The sequence below is a fragment of the Bufo bufo genome, chromosome 7, assembly GCF_905171765.1.
Source record: "Bufo bufo chromosome 7, aBufBuf1.1, whole genome shotgun sequence".
NCBI lineage: Eukaryota > Metazoa > Chordata > Amphibia > Anura > Bufonidae > Bufo > Bufo bufo.
This window is the reverse complement of record NC_053395.1, coordinates 141,981,023-142,002,265: the sequence shown is the minus strand read 5'-3', so window position 1 is coordinate 142,002,265 and position 21,243 is coordinate 141,981,023. Positions and strand designations below refer to the sequence as shown.

At 42.4% G+C, this 21,243-nt stretch overlaps 1 protein-coding gene and 1 long non-coding RNA gene across 7 annotated transcripts in view; one reads left to right on the top strand and one right to left on the bottom strand.

The window, feature by feature from the left end:
• Positions 1 to 2,158: 2,158 nt before the first annotated feature.
• LOC121007710 lies at positions 2,159 to 16,381 on the top strand. The gene is made up of 3 exons (XR_005780462.1): positions 2,159 to 2,294; positions 9,217 to 9,220; positions 16,369 to 16,381. It is a non-coding gene; the product is annotated as an uncharacterized LOC121007710 (long non-coding RNA).
• Positions 3,341 to 21,243, bottom strand: part of LOC121007708 (alpha-aspartyl dipeptidase-like) — a 75,069-nt gene continuing 57,166 nt past the window's right edge. For 5 of the 6 annotated variants that reach the window (XM_040439832.1, XM_040439833.1, XM_040439830.1 and 2 more), the window contains 5 exons: positions 18,677 to 18,756; positions 7,988 to 8,161; positions 7,264 to 7,323; positions 5,696 to 5,778; positions 3,341 to 3,439 (listed from right to left, as the gene is read on the bottom strand). In XM_040439832.1, the coding sequence (XP_040295766.1) occupies positions 3,379 to 3,439; positions 5,696 to 5,778; positions 7,264 to 7,323; positions 7,988 to 8,161; positions 18,677 to 18,756 (458 nt within the window). In that variant the 3' untranslated portion in view covers positions 3,341 to 3,378. Of the gene's footprint in view, positions 3,440 to 5,695; positions 5,779 to 7,210; positions 7,324 to 7,987; positions 8,162 to 18,676; positions 18,757 to 21,243 lie in introns of all 6 variants that reach the window. The other variant, XR_005780461.1, reaches the window with a different exon arrangement.

Sequence of the window (21,243 nt, the reverse complement as noted above, 5' to 3'; positions counted from 1 at the left end):
GCTATTACTATCTGTCTTAAAAGTAGAGAAATTCATATTTAGAAAATTGTCTGCATTATTGGTAAATTTTGGATTCTTTAATAAATAAAGGTGAACTATATCGACTCAAATTTACCACTGTCATGAAGTACAATGTGTCACGAGAAAACAATCTCAGAATGGCTTTGATAAAGTAAAAGTGTTCCAAAGTTGTTAGCACAAAGTGACGCATGTCAGATTTGCAAAAATCGGCCTGGGATTTAAGGTGAAAAATGGCTCGGTAGTGACAGGGTTAAACAGGCAACTGCTGGCCACAGGTGCCTGAGATTGTTTTTCTAGCCTCTCTAGCTACCTATATGTTTGCTACTCTGGATCACTGATGTTTTCCTACTGACTTTGCTTCTGATTACTGATATTGCCTCTGACATGACCTCCAGGTATGTGAGTCTGCTAGTCTTTGACTTCACCTTTGCCAGCTTACTTTTGTCACTTTATGTATGTGTATCTGATTTTGGGTCCTGATCTGGTCCTGGTTTTCCCCTCTGTCTCACTGCTCTTTTCCCATTTGGTTTAGGGCCCTGCACCTAGCTAAGGGACTGCTGTCCAGTTGTGGGCCGTCACTTAGAGCAGATCATGCAATCAGGCAGGGACAGTGGTGCGGGTATAGTACAGGGCTGCAATGTTCCCTACCCTTTCATGACACAAGTCTGAAGCTGGATAAATAGAGCCCACCCTGGAGAACAGTATTGCTAGTACAGGATCTGCCAGTTAACTACTTACTTACCAGTTCTTTATTGCAGGTTGATCCCTAGGATTGTCTGGTTTGCTCCTGAAACCAGACAAACCCTGTAATAAGTTGTCTGGGAAGCCAAACCTATCATACTTGGAAACTTTAACATTGCTGTTAAAGGGGTGGTCCAGTTTCAGTAAGAAAATAAAGAATAGAGCAGTACTTACCTAGCAGATACATCGACAACACTCCTGTTAACCATTCTAGGCTTTGTTTACCCAGCTGCAGCAATGAAATCCCTTCAACAGTTGACTGTTTTGGTGTACTACCGAGGCCAATGATTGGCAGCAGCAATAACATGTAGCTTACATGATGTTGTCGCTGCATCTGGATAAGCAGAGCCTGGCCAGCCAGGAGAACTGGGGTGACAGCACTGGATGTGCTAGGTAAGTACTGCTCAATTCTTTATTGCAGGCTATTCCTCAGTGTTGAATAGTTTCTTACTGAAACCGGACAACCCCTTTACTATTGATGGTTTATTCACCTGATCAGCAGCGGTCCATCAGCTCCTGACTAAACAGATCTGTTCAGTGGACTGAGCCTGTAACAACACTGCTGCTCCCATTCACATTGTACATTATAAACACATATAAACAAAACTAAAGTCCGCATGCCTGTTACACCATTTCCCTATTATTTTATAGAGAGGAAAAGCCACTTCTATATCACCTCTGCCAGGAGAACTAGAAGATCAGGTGTTGAAATCCAAAGTGCCCTATCCTTCTCTCACCTGACATTATCAGGGAGAGTCGGAAGATCTCCATACACATCAACTGCAGACTTGGCCGACAATGTGTATGGGGACCATAATACAGTTGTGTTCAAAATAATAGCAGTATGTTTAAAAATGTGAATAAAGCTCAAAATCCTTCTAATAGCTTTTATTTCCATACACACAAATATTTGGGATCACTACACATTATATTCCAAATCAAAACATGAAGAAAAATATATCAAATTTGTATTGTTCCTCTAAATAAAACTGAAGAAAAGTAAAAAAAAAATGGCAATGTATTCTTCTTTACAAACTCAAACATTCACTATATAAACTGAAAAATGTTCGAAGATTTTGCTTTCCTTGAAATCACTTAACTAATATTTAGTTGTATAACCACTGTTTCTGACAACTGCTGTACATCTGTGTTGCATGGAGTCAACCAACTTCTGGCCCCTGTGAACAGGTATTCCAGACCAGGATGATTGGACTACATTCCACAGGTCTTCTCTATTTCTTGGTTTTGCCTCTAACTGCATTTTTTATGTCGCCCCACAAGTAAGATCCGGGGATTGGGCTGGCCACTCCATAACATCAATCTTGTTGGTCTGGAACCAAGATGTTGCACGTTTACTGGTGTGTTTGGGGTCGTTGTCTTGTTTAGAACACCCATTTCAAGGGCATTTTCTCTTCAGCATAAGGCAGCATGACCTCTTCAAGTATTCTGATGTATTCAAACTGATCCATGATCCCTGGTATGCGATAAATAGGCCCAACATCTTAGTATGAGACACATCCTCATATCATGATGTCTTCACAGTGTACTGTGGCTTGAATTCAGTGTTTGGAGATCGTCTGGCAAACTGTCTCCAGCCACTAGACCCAAAAAGAACAATCTTACTTTAATCAGTCCACAAAATGTTGCGCCATTTCTCTTTAGGCCAGTCAATGTGCTCTTTGGCAAATTGTAATCTCTTCAGCACATGTCTTTTTTTCAACAGTGGGACTTTGCAGGGGCTTCTTGCAGATAGAAGAGGCCTATGTGAAGCCAGGCTAATTGTAACATTGTACTCACAGGTAACTTTTTAGACCTTCTTTGATCTTCCTGGAGTCCTTGCCATTTTGGCTATTCTTCTATCCATTCGAATGGTAGTTTTTCGCTTTCTTCCACGTCTTTCAGGTTTTGGTTGCCATTTTAAAGCATTTGCAATCATTTTAGCTGAGCAGCCTATCATTTTCTGCACTTCTTTATATGTTTTCCCCTCTCCAATCAACTTTTGAATCAAGGTACGCTGTTCTTCTGAACAATGTCTAGAACGACCCATTTTCCTCAGAATTTCTGAGAGAAATGCACTGTAACCAGCATGTACAACATTTGCTGCCTTCCTTCCTTAAATAAGGGCAATAATTGCCACCTGTTTTTCAGAGAATGAATGACCTCACTAATTGAACTCCACACTGCTATTATTTTGAACATGCCCCTTTCAATTAGTGATTCAATGACACAGAATCAGCAGCATGCATGTCATGACTGTTGGATTTCTATTACTCTACTACACCTGCTAGTAAATTATTTGCCATGTAGAAATATCATTTCTACCAAAAACAGTGATTGATCAGGTTAGTGATGTCTGACTGCTATTATTTTGAACACAACTGTACATGCTCTTAGTGTTTTCCAAAGTCAATTCTACAAATGCACCAAAACCTGCATTGTCTGTGTCTTATGTTTGGCGCATTTTAAAACCCATAATCAAATCCTTGTGTGAACTAGTCTTCACTGAGATTCAAGTTGATGATATGATTGACAAGGGATTCTCTGTTTAGACTAAATGATCCAAAATAATATCACAAAGTAGAAGGAATTAATTTATTCTCATTAATTTGCTGAAAACTATTGATTCAGGAGGAAACTGAAGTCTTGACCTGGCTCGTGTTCTGTTGGGGATTTGCCTCTGTAATACAAGAAAAATGGCTTAGATCTTTAGGGTGATTTCACACTATAAGGCCTCATGCACGCGACCGTTTTTTTTTTAAGGTCCGCAAAAACGTGGTCCGTAGGACATGAAAAAAAAGTCGTTTTGGTGTCTGCCTGGCCGTGCGGACCCAAACGGATCCGTCCTGACTTACAATGCAAGTCAATGGGGACGGATCCGTTTGACGTTGACACAATATGGTGCAATTGCAAACGGATCCGTCCCCCATTGACTTTCAATGTAAAGTCAGGAGTCCCTATTATACCATCGGATCGGAGTTTTCTCCAATCCGATGGTATTTTTTAACTTGAAGCGTCCCCATCACCATGGGAACGCCTCTATGTTAGAATATACTGTCGGATATGAGTTAGATCGTGAAACTCAGATCCGACAGTATATTCTAGCACAGAGGCGTTCCCATGGTGATGGGGACACTTCAAGTTAGAATATACTAAGAACTGTGTACATGACTGCCCCCTGCCGCACCTGAGGGGGGTTAATTGTGCGTATCATAGTCCCCTGTAAGAGATCAGACCCCCCTCCCTCCCTCTATTGTATTGATTTCATTGGTGGCCAGTGTGCGCCGCCCCCCCCCCCCCCCCCTCCCTCTATTGTATTATTTTCATTGGTGGCACAGGGTGCGGCCCCCCCTCCCTCCCTCTATTGCATTATTTTCATTGGTGGCACAGTGTGCGGCCCCCCTCCCTCCCTCTATTGTATTATTTTCATTGGTCGCACAGTGTGCGCCCCCCCCCCTCCCTCCCTCTATTGTATTATTTTCATTGGTGGCACAGTGTGCGGCCTCCCCCCGATCATTGGTGGCAGCGGAGAGTTCCGATCGGAGTCCCAGTTTAATCGATGGGGCTCCGATCGGTAACCATGGCAACCAGGACGCTACTGCAGTCCTGGTTGCTATGGTTACTTAGCAATATTAGAAGCATCATACTTACCTGCTGCGCTGTCTGTGAACGGCCGGGAGCTCCTCCTACTGGTAAGTGACAGGTCTGTGCGGCGCATTGCTTAATGATCTGTCACTTACCAGTAGGAGGAGCTCCCGGCCGGTCACAGACAGCGCAGCAGGTAAGTATGATGCTTCTAATATTGCTAAGTAACCATGGCAACCAGGACTGCAGTAGCGTCCTGGTTGCCATGGTTACCGATCGGAGCCCCATCGATTAAACTGGGACTCCGATCCGAACTCTCCGCTGCCACCAATGAAAATAATACAATAGAGGGAGGGAGGGGGGGGCCGCACACTGTGCCACCAATGAAAATAATACAATTGAGGGGGGGCCGCACACTGTGCCACCAATGAAAATAATACAATAGAGGGAGGGGGGGCCGCACTGGCCACCAATGAAATTAAAACTGGGAAGGAGGGGGGTCTGCCCCCTGCTGCCTGGCAGCCCCTGATCTCTTATAGGGGGCTATGATATGCACAAGTAACCCCTCAGGTGCAGCAGGGGGCAGTCATGTACACAGTTCGTAGTATATTCTAACTAGAAGCGTCCCCATCACTATGGGAACACCTCTGTGTTAGAATATACTGTCAGATATGAGTTTTCACGAAGTGAAAGCTCTGAAAAAGCTTTTATGCAGACGGATCTTCGGATCCGTCTGGATGAAAGTAACCTACAGCCACGGTCCACGGACGCGGATGCCAATCTTGTGTGCATCCGTGTTCTTTCACGGACCAATTGACTTGAATCAGGTCATATTTTTTTGACGGACAGGAAACACAGATCACGGATGCGGCTGCAAAACGGTGCATTTTCCGATTTTTCCACGAAACAATTGAAAGTCAATGGGTCCGCGAAAAAAAACGGAAAACGCCACAACGGCCACGGATGCACACAACGGTCGTGTGCATGAGGCCTAATTCCAATAGACTTCTTTATTTAAAAAAAATAAAACATTTTTCTGACAAAGTAGTAAATTTTTTAGACATTTATGGCATATCCACAGGATATACCGTACATGTTTGAAGCGAGTGGAGAAGTGGTTGCACGTAGATGTCTCTCTTCATCCATTTCTATGGGAGTCTCAAAAACAGCTCTTTCAGTCTTGGTTGGTTGTTTCTGAAAATCCCATAGACCTGAATAGAGAAAGCTGTATAGGTGCGGCAACCTGTCCATTCACTCAGAGCTTCACTGCAACTGCCAGTATTTCCAGCGTGCAATATATTATTTTTTATTAAATAGTCTACCTAGATGAAAGTATATGTCTAAATATTACCTTAAAAAAAGCCGGGCTTTGGTTATTCCAAGAAGCGTTGCCTTACTCCCTTCCACTAACAGCATGCAACCCTCCCGAAGAGCCTGCAAATATACAACATGAGCATTTAGACAAAACCACATTTTAGTTTAATTCTACAACCAATGACGTTCACTTACATTTTAATGCACCAATGTTTTTTTGTTAAATTTACCAGTGATGAAAAAAGTTTAAACGTTGGGGCACATGTCCAATCGATTAAATAGTGAGTGTTTTTTTTCCTGTTTAAACCAAATTTAGGACTCCTGAATACTTACAATTATATCTTTGATTTTGTGACCACTGTTTCTGTGAGATTCAAAATTTTGTTATACATCACATCTTATTAGTATTGCTTATAGAAGAAAATGTGGTGCTTAAACGGGGAGCAAGGAGTGTACTACAGTTTCATGTTACAGGCTACGTATCACATGTGCCCATGCACAGAATCATAAATGCAGTTCTGTTAAATAGGGTTCTGGACGATGCAGAGGTCAAACGGGTGCTGATACACTCACATGGGTTCTCTTCCTGTATCAGTCTACAGGAGAACCATTTCAAATTACTTTCAAGGTGGTACAAAACCCCTGACTTTCTCTTCAAGAGAGGTCTAGCTGCTACAGGAGAGTGTTGGAGATGTGGGGACGGAGTAGGTTCTCTGTCGCATATTTGGTGGGATTGCCCTCGGATTAAGTCCTACTGGAGAGAAGTGGAAGCGTTGATCCAGAAACTCACAACCCCAGACTTCAGACTTACACTAGAGATGGTGGCTCTAGCTCTCCCCGCCCCACAATATTCCCCATCCAAACGGAATCTAATATCACACCTTATAGCTACTGGCAAAATGGTAATTCCCCTTCATTGGCTAGATACAAACCCCCCTTCCATACAAGAATGGAAGGCTAAAGTCGCTCAAATCTGTCGGTTTGAAGAGATGACTGGGTGGATTAACAGGACTCATGATAAATTCTTGAAGTTGTGGAGTCCTTGGAGGACCCTGGCGGAGGTGACCCCTGACTAAACTGATACACCAGCATACAGATAGGAGGCATCATTTATTTGCGTCGTCGTCCCCCCCATCCCTGCTTTCTCTTTCCTCTCTACCCTTTCTTCTCATCTTCTTCTTCTACTGTTATTCTTTACCTCCCCTAAATAACTCAAACCTGAAATCTCAAGGAAGAGAGTCAGAATTGATGGGGTTTTTTCTTCTCTCATAAGTACCTTCCATTTTAGGGGTCTTGAACAATAATGACAATAATAATAATCCATGTATATTTACAGATAGATTAATATGCTTGCCATTGTGAGACATTGGATACAAATACTACATGGCTTTACCTGTATCTGTCATGTTTATCTGATTCTGTTATTTGAAAATTGAAAAATGAAAAATAAAGAATTTATAAATAAATAAATGCAGTTCTGCACTAGAATTATTTTCAATAGATTCTGTAACATACTATGAAACTGTGGACAGACAGTATGCTTGATATTTACATTCAGCTCTTCTACATATATTATATATATTGAAAATGGTCATCATTACATACAAGCACAGGAGGAGTATCTGGTTCTTCATGAAACTGCATGATGCGCTGTTCTCGTGTCTCCTAGATATAATCAGAAATATTCTCTGTTAATAAATATTATATAAGCAAACAGATCTGGGCAGTACATTATATGCAGAAATATTTGAATATTGAACCTTAGGCTACTTTCACACTCGCATTTTGGGCGGATCCGTTACAATAATACAACCGCATGCATCCGTCATGAACGGATCCGTTTGTATTATCTTTTTTTTTTATAATTCTTTATTTATTATAAGCAATAAATAATTTCCGCTTTATGCGTGAATGCACGTTTGTATTATCTTTAACATAGCCAAGACGGATCCGTCATGAACTCCACTGAAAGTCAATAGGAGACGGATCAGTTTTCTATTGTGCCAGATTGTGTCAGAGAAAACGGATCCGTCCCCATTGACTTACATTGTGTGTCAGAACGGATCCGTTTGGCTCAGTTTCGTCAGACTGCAGGCAGCGTTTTGGTGTCCGCCTCTAGAGTGGAATGGAGACTGACTGGAGCCAAACTAATGCATTCTGAGCGGATCCTTATCCATTCAGAATGCATTAGGGCAAAACTAATCCGTTTTGGATCGCTTGTGAGAGCCCTGAACGGATCTCACAAACGGAAAGCCAAAACGCCAGTGTGAAAGTAGCCTTAACTCATATGGAATTATTGCCAAAGCATAACACAGGTGATTAAACATACCCCCATATGTTTGCTGTTAACATCTGGATCCAGGAAATGTGGGTTTATATTGAATGTTACCAACCCAAGAGCCTGTAAAGAAGGTGGGTACACAATTGGCATGTCGTTGGTGGTGTTGATGCTGATTGTTGCCACATTGGTACCGGCACTGGAACCTATATAAGGGATCCCATCCTGGAAACAGCAATTATGTTACTGAAAAAATACATGGAAAGTAAAACGAAAAAACAAAAACAAAAGCTACACACAACTTTACAAAATGTAAATTTGAAAATGTAGCTATAAATTACAATACAATGTGTTTATTGTACTACCCTGCCACATACACTCAAACCTCTAACAGGATTTCTCTATAGGTGGCAGAACGGCTGGTAATGTACAGTCGTGGCCAAAAGTTTTGAGAATTTCATAAATATTGGAAATTGGAAAAGTTGCTGCTTAAGTTTTTATAATAGCAATTTGCATATACTCCAGAATGTTATGAAGAGTGATGAGATGAATTGCATAGTCCTTCTTTGCCATGAAAATTAACTTAATCCCCAAAAAAAAACTTTCCACTGCATTTCATTGCTGTCATTAAAGGACCTGCTGAGATCATTTCAGTAATCGTCTTGTTAACTCAGGTGAGAATGTTGACGAGCACAAGGCTGGAGATCATTATGTCAGGCTGATTGGGTTAAAATGGCAGACTTGACATGTTAAAAGGAGGGTGATGCTTGAAATCATTGTTCTTCCATTGTTAACCATGGTGACCTGCAAAGAAACGCGTGCAGCCATCATTGCGTTGCATAAAAATGGCTTCACAGGCAAGGATATTGTGGCTACTAAGATTGCACCTCAATCAACAATTTATAGGATCATCAAGAACTTCAAGGAAAGAGGTTCAATTCTTGTTAAGAAGGCTTCAGGGCGTCCAAGAAAGTCCAGCAAGCACCAGGATCATCTCCTAAAGAGGATTCAGCTGCGGGATCAGAGTGCCACCAGTGCAGAGCTTGCACAGGAATGGCGCAGGCAGGTGTGAGCGCATCTGCACGCACAGTGAGGCGAAGACTTTTGGAAGATGGCCTGGTGTCAAGAAGGGCAGCAAAGAAGCCACTTCTCTCCAAAAAAAACATCAGGGACAGATTGATCTTCTGCAGAAAGTATGGTGAATGGACTGCTGAGGACTGGGGCAAAGTCATATTCTCCGATGAAGCCTCTTTCCGATTGTTTGGGGCATCTGGAAAAAGGCTTGTCCGGAGAAGAAAAGGTGAGCGCTACCATCAGTCCTGTGTCATGCCAACAGTAAAGCATCCTGAGACCATTCATGTGTGGGGTTGCTTCTCATCCAAGGGAGTGGGCTCACTCACAATTTTGCCCAAAAACACAGCCATGAATAAAGAATGGTACCAAAACGCCCTCCAACAGCAACTTCTTCCAACAATCCAACAACAGTTTGGTGAAGAACAATGCATTTTCCAGCACGATGGAGCACCGTGCCATAAGGCAAAAGTGATAACTAAGTGGCTCGGGGACCAAAACGTTGACATTTTGGGTCCCTGGCCTGGAAACTCCCCAGATCTTAATCCCATTGAGAACTTGTGGTCAATCCTCAAGAGGCGGGTGGACAAACAAAAACCCACTAATTCAGACAAACTCCAAGAAGTGATTATGAAAGAATGGGTTGCTATCAGTCAGGAATTGGCCCAGAAGTTGATTGAGAGCATGCCCAGTCGAATTGCAGAGGTCATGAAAAAGAAGGGCCAACACTGCAAATACTGACTCTTTGCATAAATGTCATGTAATTGTCGATAAAAGCCTTTGAAACGTATGAAGTGCGTGTAATTATATTTCACTACATCACAGAAACAACTGAAACAAAGATCTAAAAGCAGTTTAGCAGCAAACTTTGTGAAAACTAATATTTGTGTCATTCTCAAAACTTTTGGCCACGACTGTACACTTCTAAGATAGCATAGACTGCGTCCATGCAGAAGACCAATCCTTAAAGGGGTTGTCTCAATGCAGCAAATGACATTCATCATGTAGAGAAAGGCTGCACAAGTTTAAACAGCGCACACATGGGCACCTTTATTTGCACAAAATAGATTTCTAACAAAACAATTTATTTGCCTTTTTGAAATTCTCTCTATAATTAGCAATACTTTGTGCCTCACATCAGTAACTCACCTAACTGCATTTCACTTTAGTAACTGAATGTGCCCAGCGTAATCCCAATTCACCTCACATTAACCACATTAGGGATGTTAACGTAATGCACATTGGGTTATTATTTTAGGGCGCCTTCACAAGCAGCAGAAAATTCTGTGACTGAAACCAGTTCCCAATTGGGTACACAATTGGCATGTCATTGGTGGTGTTGATGCTGATTGTTGCCACATTGGTACCGGCACTGGAACCTATATAAGGGATCCCATCCTGAATTTTCGGGCACAAAATCTGCCGTGTGTGAAGGCACCGTTAGGTCTCTTTCACATGAATGTAACGGATTAGGTTTGGATGCGTTCAGGGTGCGTTCAGTGAAACTCACACCATTTTGCAAGCAAGTTCAGTCAGTTTTGTCTGCAATTGCGTTCAGTTTTAATTCTTTATTCAGGCTAATCTTCAGTGTTGTCCGGATACTTTCTGATACCGGACAACCTTTTTTTTTTTTTTGGTTCATTGGAGATTGCAATAGAAATGTAAGAACATATAAAAGACAACCAAAGAAATTTGTGAAAAACACATGAAATCCACGAACCTAAATTAAAAACCACTATAAACAAGTGTGTATGAAGGAGACCTTAGTATACTATTATCTCATTCTGCTGCAATATTTAAAGATCATCAAAATGTTATTTTTAGGTCATATCATCCAGCCCTAAACTTATGAGGGAGAAAATGCAGACTAAGGGTCCATTCACATGTCCGCAACTTGGGTCTGGATCCGTTCCGCAGGTGCGTACCCATTCATTTTCAATGGGGCCGGAACGGATGCGGACAGCACACTATGTGCTGTCCGGATCCACAATTCCGTTCCCCCAAAAAATAGAACATGTCCTATTCTTGTCCGCAACCGTGGACAAGAAAAAGCATCTTCTATTATAGTAACGGCGATGTGCGGTCCGCGAAATGCGGAACGCACATTGCCGGTGTCCGTGTTTTGCAGATCCGCAATTTGCGGACCACAAAACACCTACAGATGTCGGAATGGACCCAGCCATACATCACTGCCCTAGGCAAGACAGATACCACATTAGTCCACCGTTCTACACACAATATAATAAGACATGGTTAGCACATAAAAAGAAAAGTAGACTCAGAAAATCGAGATTTCAAAGATGAATGGACTGAGAAATATTGTTTCATTCTTATGAATGTTGCCAACCCAAAGCCAGTGTTTAATATGCAATGAAACAGTGGCCCTTTTAAAAAGTAGTAATGTAAAACGACATTATGAAACAAAACACAAAAGTTTTGAACAGAATTATCCACAAAATTTTGAGATACAAGCAAAAAAAATTGCTTCGTTAACTGCATCATATCAAGCTTCTAAGACTCTTGTTAGTTCAATGTCCGAGCAGGAAAAATCGACTGAATCCTCACTGAGGGTTGCTTGGATTTTAGGAGGACAAAAAAAAAACATATTTTTAGATGCAGAGATTGTTAAAGAATATATGATGGAAGTTGTAGACACCATGTTTGAAGGTAAACGAAAGAAGAATTTCAAGGGAAAAATCAAACAAATTCCCTTGTCTGATTCCACGGCAGCACGCCGCACTGAAATCATTTCAGAAGATCTGCTCTCCCAGCTTGAGGTGAGAATGAAAAAGGCAGATTGCATTTCATTAGCTGTGGATGAATCATGTGATGAAACTGGTAATGCCCAGCTCATGGTATTTGTTAGATTTTATGACGACACAAAAAAAGTTTTTGGTGAAGATCTACTTGGCATGACTGCCCTCCATGCTCATACAAGAGGTGAAGATCTTTATGGAGCAATAACAGAAATGCTGAAGAAAAGGGACATTAACTTGAATTCAGTTAAGTTGTAACTTATATGGAATGTACAAAGAGGGTTCGGACCGCGCGTATCGTAAATAGACGGTATAAAACAGTTTTTTTCTCTTTCTCCCTTCAAAAAGGTACCGAGGTCTGCAGATGTCCTATTTGTGGATATCCTGCAACTTCTAAAAGAATACAATAGTGTAAATCCGTATGGTTGTGCTGCCCTGTAATGCACAGATTGTACTTACACGGCACTCCACCAACAACAGGCGTATCAAACGCTAACCTACTAAATAAAAGAGAAGGGGGAGAGAGAGATGATGTGTGCCCCTGACTAAGCTCATGGAGCGAAACCTGGGTCGGGCAAGGAAAAAGACGCTGGGATTTTTTAATGCGATTTTAAAGTGCATGTTTGTAAGTATGTACTGAATAAACCTTTTAAATAGTTATCGGAGCTTCACTATGGTGGGAGCCACTTGTATCCACAGAAATTTCTGAATTTAAGGAGTTGGGAACATTAGCAGACCCATCTGGTGTGTGCTGTACTTAAGTCCGTGGTTGAGCCCTGTGTACTGGCGTGTGAACGTGGATCTTCGCCACGAAGAATTAAACGAGCTGCGGAGGATACCTTTGATACGCCTGTTGTTGGTGGAGTGCCGTGTAAGTACAATCTGTGCATTACAGGGCAGCACAACCATACGGATTTACACTATTGTATTCTTTTAGAAGTTGCAGGATATCCACAAATAGGACATCTGCAGACCTCGGTACCTTTTTGAAGGGAGAAAGAGAAAAAAACTGTTTTATACCGTCTATTTACGATACGCGCGTTCCGAACCCTCTTTGTACATTCCATGAAAGTGTGATCAACCCCACAACACTCCTCGGACCTGCAGCAGATTTCTTGCGGACTGGTGATTAAGTATCTCTTTTTTAAAGTTGTAACTTATGGAGCTCCTGCTATGGTAGGAAAAGAGAAAGGGTTGGTGCCACGCCTGAAAGTGCTCAATCCTAGTTTGATTTCTTACCATTGTAGAATACACCAGTCTGTCTTGTGTGCTAACCTTGGAAAAAAATATGCAAATATCATGGAAAATGTTATGAAGCTGATTAATTTTCTCCGGGCCTCTTCAGCACTTCAACATCGTCTTCTGAAAGACTTTCTAACTGATGTTAATGCTGACTTCAGTGATCTACTTGTCCACAACAATGTACTGTAAGATGGCTTAGTTAGGGCAGAATTTTAGAACGCTTTTGGAGTATTTGGAAAGAGCTGGAAAAGTTTTTAGCTGAACAGAAGACAGAAAAAGAAAAAGCCTTTTTGACATTTATGTGTAACAAAGACAAAATGGAAATGATTGCTTTCCTGGCAGATATTACAAGTCATTCAAATGCTTTAGGCTGCTCTCACACTAGTGTTTTTGCTGGATCCGGCAGGGTTCAGCAAAAACGCTTCCGCTGATGATAATAATACAACCATCTGCATCCATTATAAACGGATCCGGTTGTATTATCTTTAACATAGCCAAGACGGATCCGTCATGAACTCTATTGAAAGTCAACGGGGGACGGATCCGTTTTCTATTGTGTCAGAGAAAACGGATCCGTCCCTTTTGACTTGCATTGTGGGTCATGACTGATCCGTTTTTGCTCCGCATCCCAGGACGGAAAGCAAACCGCAGCATGTTGCGTTTTGCTCTCTGGTATGAGAACGGAACAGAATGCATTTTGGAGCATTCCATTCTGTTCAGTTACATTTTGTCCTCATTGACAATGAATGGGGGAAAATATTAACGCTAGTGTGAAAGTAGCCTCAAATGTAAAACTAAAAGGCAAAAATCTAAATACTTTTGACCTTGTGGAAGCAGTGAGGGCTTTTCATAAGAAATTTAAAAAAATTCACAGTGATCTAAAAGAGAACTTGCTTCATTTTCCAAAGCTTGATGAATATATCCAAGAAGAAAAGACCAAAGAAAGTGTGTTCTCCAACCATAGGGACTTCATGCAAGATCTAGTTGACAATTTTGAAAGTCGCTTCCAAGACTTCACAATTGGCCAAGAAGTTTTGTTATGTACAGTCGTGGCCAAAAGTTTTGAGAATTACATAAATATTGGAAAAGTTGCTGCTTAAGTTTTTATAATAGCAATTTGCATATACTCCAGAATGTTATGAAGAGTGATCAGATGAATTGCATAGTCCTTCTTTGCCATGAAAAGTAACTTAAAGGGCTTCTGTCAGCCCACTAAACCGTTTTTTTTTTTGTTTGTTTACTAATAATCCCTATACTGCGAGTTCTGCATACATAAGTTAAATAATCATTTTGGTTCAGTAGAATTTGATAAAAAGCTTTTTTTAAAATATGCAAATTACCTTGCTACCAGCAAGTAGGGCGGCTACTTGCTGGTAGCAGCCGCATCCTCCGATCCTAATGACGCCCCCTCCGCATTGTGATTGACAGGGCCAGCGAACGGAATCGTTCTCTGCTGGCCCTGCCTGTTAGCATTCAAAATCTGGCGCCTGCGCCGCGGCCGTAACTATCTTCAATCTGCGCAGGCGCACTGAGAGGCGGCCGCTCGCTCCTCAATGCGCCTGCGCCGAGTGTAGATGTGACGTCATCGGCGCAGGCGCATTGAGGATGGCGCCAGATTTTGAATCCTAACAGGCAGGGCCAGCAGAGAACGATTCTGTTCCCTGGCCCTGTCAATCACAATGCGGAGGGGGCGTCATTAGGATCGGAGGATGCGGCTGCTACCAGCAAGTAGCCGCCCTACTTGCTGGTAGCAAGGTAATTTGCATATTTTAAAAATAGCTTTTTATCAAATTCTACTGAACCAAAATGATTATTTAACTTATGTATGCAGAGCTCGCAGTGTAGGGATTATTAGTAAACAAAAACAAAACCCGGTTTAGTGGGCTGACAGAAGCCCTTTAATCCCAAAAAAACCTCTCCACTGCATTTCATTGCTGTCATTAAAGGACCTGCTGAGATAATTTCAGTAATCGTCTTGTTAACTCAGGTGAGAATGTTGACGAGCACAAGGCTGGAGATCATTATGTCAGGCTGATTGGGTTAAAATGGCAGACTTGACATGTTAAAAGGAGGGTGAGGCTTGAAATCATTGTTCTTCCATTGTTAACCATGGTGACCTGCAAAGAAACGCGTGCAGCCATCATTGCGTTGCATAAAAATGGCTTCACAGGCAAGGATATTGTGGCTACTAAGATTGCACCTCAATCAACAATTTATAGGATCATCAAGAACTTCAAGGAAAGAGGTTCAATTCTTGTTAAGAAGGCTTCAGGGCATCCAAGAAAGTCCAGCAAGCACCAGGATCGTCTCCTAAAGAGGATTCAGCTGCGGGATCGGAGTGCCGCCAGTGCAGAGCTTGCTCAGGACTGGCAGCAGGCAGGTGGGAGCGCATCTGCACGCACAGTGAGGCGAAGACTTTTGGAAGATGGCCTGGTGTCAAGAAGGGCAGCAAAGAAGCCACTTCTCTCCAAAAAAAACATCAGGGACAGATTGATCTTCTGCAGAAAGTATGGTGAATGGACTGCTGAGGACTGGGGCAAAGTCATATTCTCCGATGAAGCCTCTTTCCGATTGTTTGGGGCATCTGGAAAAAGGCTTGTCCGGAGAAGAAAAGGTGAGCGCTACCATCAGTCCTGTGTCATGCCAACAGTAAAGCATCCTGAGACCATTCATGTGTGGGGTTGCTTCTCATCCAAGGGAGTGGGCTCACTCACAATTTTGCCCAAAAACACAGCCATGAATAAAGAATGGTAGCAAAACACCCTCCAACAGCAACTTCTTCCAACAATCCAACAACAGTTTGGTGAAGAACAATGCATTTTCCAGCACAATGGAGCACCGTGCCATAAGGCAAAAGTGATCACTAAGTGGCTCGGGGACCAAAACGTTGACATTTTGGGTCCATGGCCTGGAAACTCCCCAGATCTTAATCCCATTGAGAAATTGTGGTCAATCCTCAAGAGGCGGGTGGACAAACAAAAACCCACTAATTCTGACAAACTCCAAGAAGTGATTATGAAAGAATGGGTTGCTATCAGTCAGGAATTGGCCCAGAAGTTGATTGAGAGCATGCCCAGTCGAATTGCAGCGGTCCTGAAAAAGAAGGGCCAACACTGCAAATACTGACTCTCTGCATAAATGTCATGTAATTGTCGATAAAAGCCTTTGAAACGTATGAAGTGCGTGTAATTAAATTTCACTACATCACAGAAACAACTGAAACAAAGATCTAAAAGCAGTTTAGCAGCAAACTTTGTGAAAACTAATATTTTTGTCATTCTCAAAACTTTTGGCCACGACTGTATTAAAAAAAAATCTGGTAAAATGTGGTTAAAAAAAAACATTGGGCATTTTGCTACTGAGGCCCATCATGCTTTTACCTGGGCAAATTCTGCTACTCTACAGATGGAGCTAATTTGTCTGCAAGAAGATGCTGCTTTGAAGACTCAGTTGATTGATTGTGACCCTGTTACCTTCTGGACAAAACTGGTTATTCCAGCTAAATATGCACTTACAGAAAAAAATAGCAATTCATGTCCTTACTACACTGCTCAAAAAAAATAAAGGGAACACAAAAATAACACATTCTAGATCTGAATTACTTAAATATTTTTCTGAAATACTTTGTTCTTTACATAGTTGAATGTGCTGAGAACAAAATCACACAAAAATAAAAAAATGGAAATCAAATTTTTTAACCCATGGAGTTCTGGATTTGGAGTCACACTCAAAATTAAAGTGGAAAAACACACTACAGGCTGATCCAACTTTAAAGTAATGTCCTTAAAACAAGTCAAAATGTGGCTCAGTAGTGTGTGTGTGGCCTCCACGTGCCTGTAAGACCTCCCTACAATGCCTGTGCATGCGCCTGATGAGGTGGCGGACGGTCTCCTGAGGGATCTCCTCCCAGACCTGGACTAAAGCATCTGCCAACTCCTGGACAGTCTGTGGTGCAACGTGACGTTGGTGGATAGAGCGAGACATGATGTCCCAGATGTTCTCAATTGGATTCAGGTGTTGGGAACGGGCGTGCCAGTCCATAGCATCAATGCCTTCGTCTTGCAGGAACTGCTGACACACTCCAGCCACATGAGGTCTAGCATTGTCTTGCATTAGGAGGTACCCAGGGCCAACCGCACCAGCATATGGTCTCACAAGGGGTCTGAGGATCTCATCTCGGTACCTAATGGCAGTCAGGCTACCTCTGGCGAGCACATGGAGGGCTGTGCGGCCCTCCAAAGAAATGCCACCCCACACCATTACTGACCCAATGCCAAACCGGTCATGCTGGAGGATGTTGCAGGCAGCAGAACGTTCTCCACGGCGTCTCCAGACTCTGTCACATGTCACATGTGCTCAGTGTGAACCTGCTTTCATCTGTGAAGAGCACAGGGCGCCAGTGGCGAATTTGCCAATCTTGGTGTTCTCTGGCAAATGCCAAACGTCCTGCACGGTGTTGGGCTGTAAGCACAACCCCCACCTGTGGATGTCGGGCCCTCATATCACCCTCATGGAGTCTGTTTCTGACCGTTTGAGCAGACACATGCACATTTGTGGCATGCTGGAGGTCATTTTGCAGGGCTCTGGCAGTGCTCCTCCTGTTCCTCCTTGCACAAAGGCGGAGTTAGCAGTCCTGCTGCTGGGTTGTTGCCCTCCTACGGCCTCCTCTACGTCTCCTGATGTACTGGCCTGTCTCCTGGTAGCGCCTCCACGCTCTGGACACTACGCTGACAGACACAGCAAACCTTCTTGCCTCAGCTCGCATTGATGTGCCATCCTGGATAAGCTGCACTACCTGAGCCACTTGTGTGGGTTGTAGACTCCGTCTCATGCTACCACTAGAGTGAAAGCACCGCCAGCATTCAAAAGTGACCAAAACATCAGCCAGGAAGCATAGGAACTGAGAAGTGGTCTGTGGTTACCACCTGCAGAACCACTCTTTTATTGGGGGTGTCTTGCTAATTGCCTATAATTTCCACCTGTTGTCTATCCCATTTGCACAACAGCATGTGAAATTGATTGTCACTCAGTGTTGCTTCCTAAGTGGACAGTTTGATTTCACAGAAGTGTGATTGACTTGGAGTTACATTGTGTTGTTTAAGTGTTCCCTTTATTTTTTTGAGCAGTGTATGTTTGCTTCTACATACACTTGTGAATCTGCATTCTCCACTATGAATCTGGTGAAGAACAGATACCGCACTCAGATCACAGATGAGCATTTGCACCAGTGTGTTCGGCAGTCACCCCCCTTTCTACCGAATTTCAAAGGGCTGGTGAGAAATCACAGTTTTCACACTAAAAACAATTATAAATCTGAATGTAAATAGTTCTACAAAGACGTTAAAAATATGTCATCTTCCTTTTCTGGTGTAACACATTTCAGCAATGCATTATACACTTCTCATTTTCATGGTTACGACCATGCAATCCAGCAGCGGGGGCCATGCTTACACACTATAGGAAAAAGTGCCGCCTATGTACCCACCCATGAATCCAGCCACCAGAGCGGTGGCACTTTTTCCTATAGTGTGCATGCACGACTAAGTCTGCTGGATTGCAGGGTGATTGTAACCATGGCAACGAGCAGTGTATAATATGATAGAAAAATTAATCAAGCCGACAAAGGAGGCCCAATCTTTAAGAGGTTAATTTACTCAAGAGCATACATTACCTCAATCACTTTTTTCCGGATAACAGGTAATAAATTATTATCATACAAGGCTTTTAGAAGCCGGAACGTGTTACCACCACCTGCAGTCAGGAAAAGAAAAAAAATGCTTAAAAATCAGACAACTATTTGTGTAGTAATTAGGCACAGAAAACACAGAGGTGTGACTATTGGAATACGCAAGTATGACGTAGATGGAGAGAGGGCGAGAAAGAAGGGAAGTGAATGTGTAAAAGAAAAGCTACAGGACGGAACTATCCATTATCATTCATCTGACGTCAGCTTTTAAAAAAAATCTAAGGGGATTGGAAATATACCGCTCTGAAGATTCAATAAATCACCTGCAGGCTACGCATTACGAGTAGGAACATCACATGACCTACTCCTGCATCACGTGATCCACTACAAACCACGTGGGATGCCATCCTCGCCGCGGGATCTGCAATACTGACCGGCATAGAGGAGCAGTGCCGCACAGAAGAACAAGGCCGGGTGGGACGCCCCCGCTGTCAGCCTGTATATGAAATAGTCTCCTGTGAGTAGAGACTTAAAAACTAATCTACTAACATACTCGCCATACGGCGCAATTGTTTGCGGCATACATTGACCCTTTACTCCTCATTACAAATAATCAGCTTTCATTCAGCCAATATAAAGTCACATTGGCTTACCTCAGTTGGATTAAATATAAGAGGACATCTTCATGTGGTTATAATTACCTTGAATATCCCAATGTACTCAGCGTTTATATATTCAGCAAAGACAAAGCCATATATGTTTACCACAATCTAATATACTAATATAACACAAGGAGACTATTTTCTATTATTTTTTTTTTTTTTTACAGTGGGCGTCAGGTGAGAGGGAACGTCCTCCATGAATACAGCAGGCACATAACTACTATTAATCAAACAGTACAATATTTAAGGGCAGCATAATATAGGGACAGATCTGCTACACTGTTAAACCAAATGGACCAAATAAATAGGACTGCATATTATGGTGACAGAGATACCTAGATCTGTGAGATGTCTCTTTTTCACTTTCCCTGGAACCCTGCTTCACCCTCATCAGACAGTAGGGAGACTTTTGGCAGTGGGAAAAATATGTACAAGGAAGAAAGCTGTGTAGTAGCCCTATAGGTAGAAGCCGTGAATCAGAAGAGTTTGGGGCAGATCTGTTTTGGTAGCTACGTCTCATCAGTTCCATGTAGGTTTCTGGTTGGCTGAGATGGCACTTTTACAGCATTGCTTGAATACTGCTTCCACTGGCACACAGTGCATTACCACGCCATGTCGTGCTATACGGGTCTCAGGACCCTTGGTCATACCTGCCCTCCAGGCTCTGCAACAGTCTCTACTCCTAAAGAGGCAAGAAGCTGTTCTGGCCCAGTAGCAGAAACCTGTCCGGTATCTGATCCCCCATCCCTAGTATCAGTCTCTCCTCCTGAGGAGGAAATAAGCTGCAGCACTTTGGATGCTGGTGTCAACAGAACAGAAAGAGAAAGTCCGACATGAGAAAGGGATTAAAGGGAGAGTGAGTTTTACACATCGGCGCCAACCTTGGATTAAAACTGACAGCACACGCAATGAAAACTGACCCATTAAATACAATGGATTTATGCAGATGGGTGTTTTTTTCTCATGCAAGATTGCTCTGTGTGAAAAAAAATGCAGCATGATTTATCTTTTTACACAAAATGGACCCCATATAAATGAATGTGTCTGCATGAAATACACAACTAAAAGCAGGTCATGAGTTTTGCGTTTTTTTTCATGCAGAACTTGCCAGTTAATGTGCCAGTGAAAAAAAACTGAAGCACACTGAAGAAAGGTTCATTTTCACTGATGGTTGCTAGGAGATGCAGAGCATTATTCTACAGTTTTGGGTGAAAACTGCATAAAAAACTGATGAGATCCGCATCAAAGAAATGCAAGAAACACTGGAGAAAAACATCAGTTTTTCACTAACTGAACTTGCAAGAGTTTTATGTCGCATTTGTATGCCTCAGATGGACAATGATCTGTAGGCATTTACTGCAAGCGCCATTGGGACTGTTTTTCCTGTGCTTTGTACACCATTCTGGCAGTGTCAATTTATATAAGAAATAATCAGTACATAGTAAAGAGACAGAGGGGTCTATATATGGAGCCAAATTATAGTTTGTGACCAGAACAGAATTGCCCTGCTATGGTACACGGGTGCAGGTTTAATACCTGAAAATGCCCGCAGATTTCCAAAATACACATTGCGGTCTTGGTGCAGATGAGATGCAGTTTTGGTGCAGATCTCACCCTCCCACTGAAAACGATGAAATCCACACCAAAAATCACACAAACAATTGGCATGCTGCTTCAAAATCTGCAAGACAGGTTAATTACCGCACAGAAAAAAGCAAAGTGTACATGAGATATGTCTAATCTGCATTATGCTGTGGTTTTTCAGCACAAGAATCCGCGTGGAAAAACCGCATGTAATCCGCAATGTGTGCAAGTAGCCTTACAGACAATTATATCCATACTGAATCTGTGACTGAGACACATACATAGAACGTTTCTGTACCTACTCTG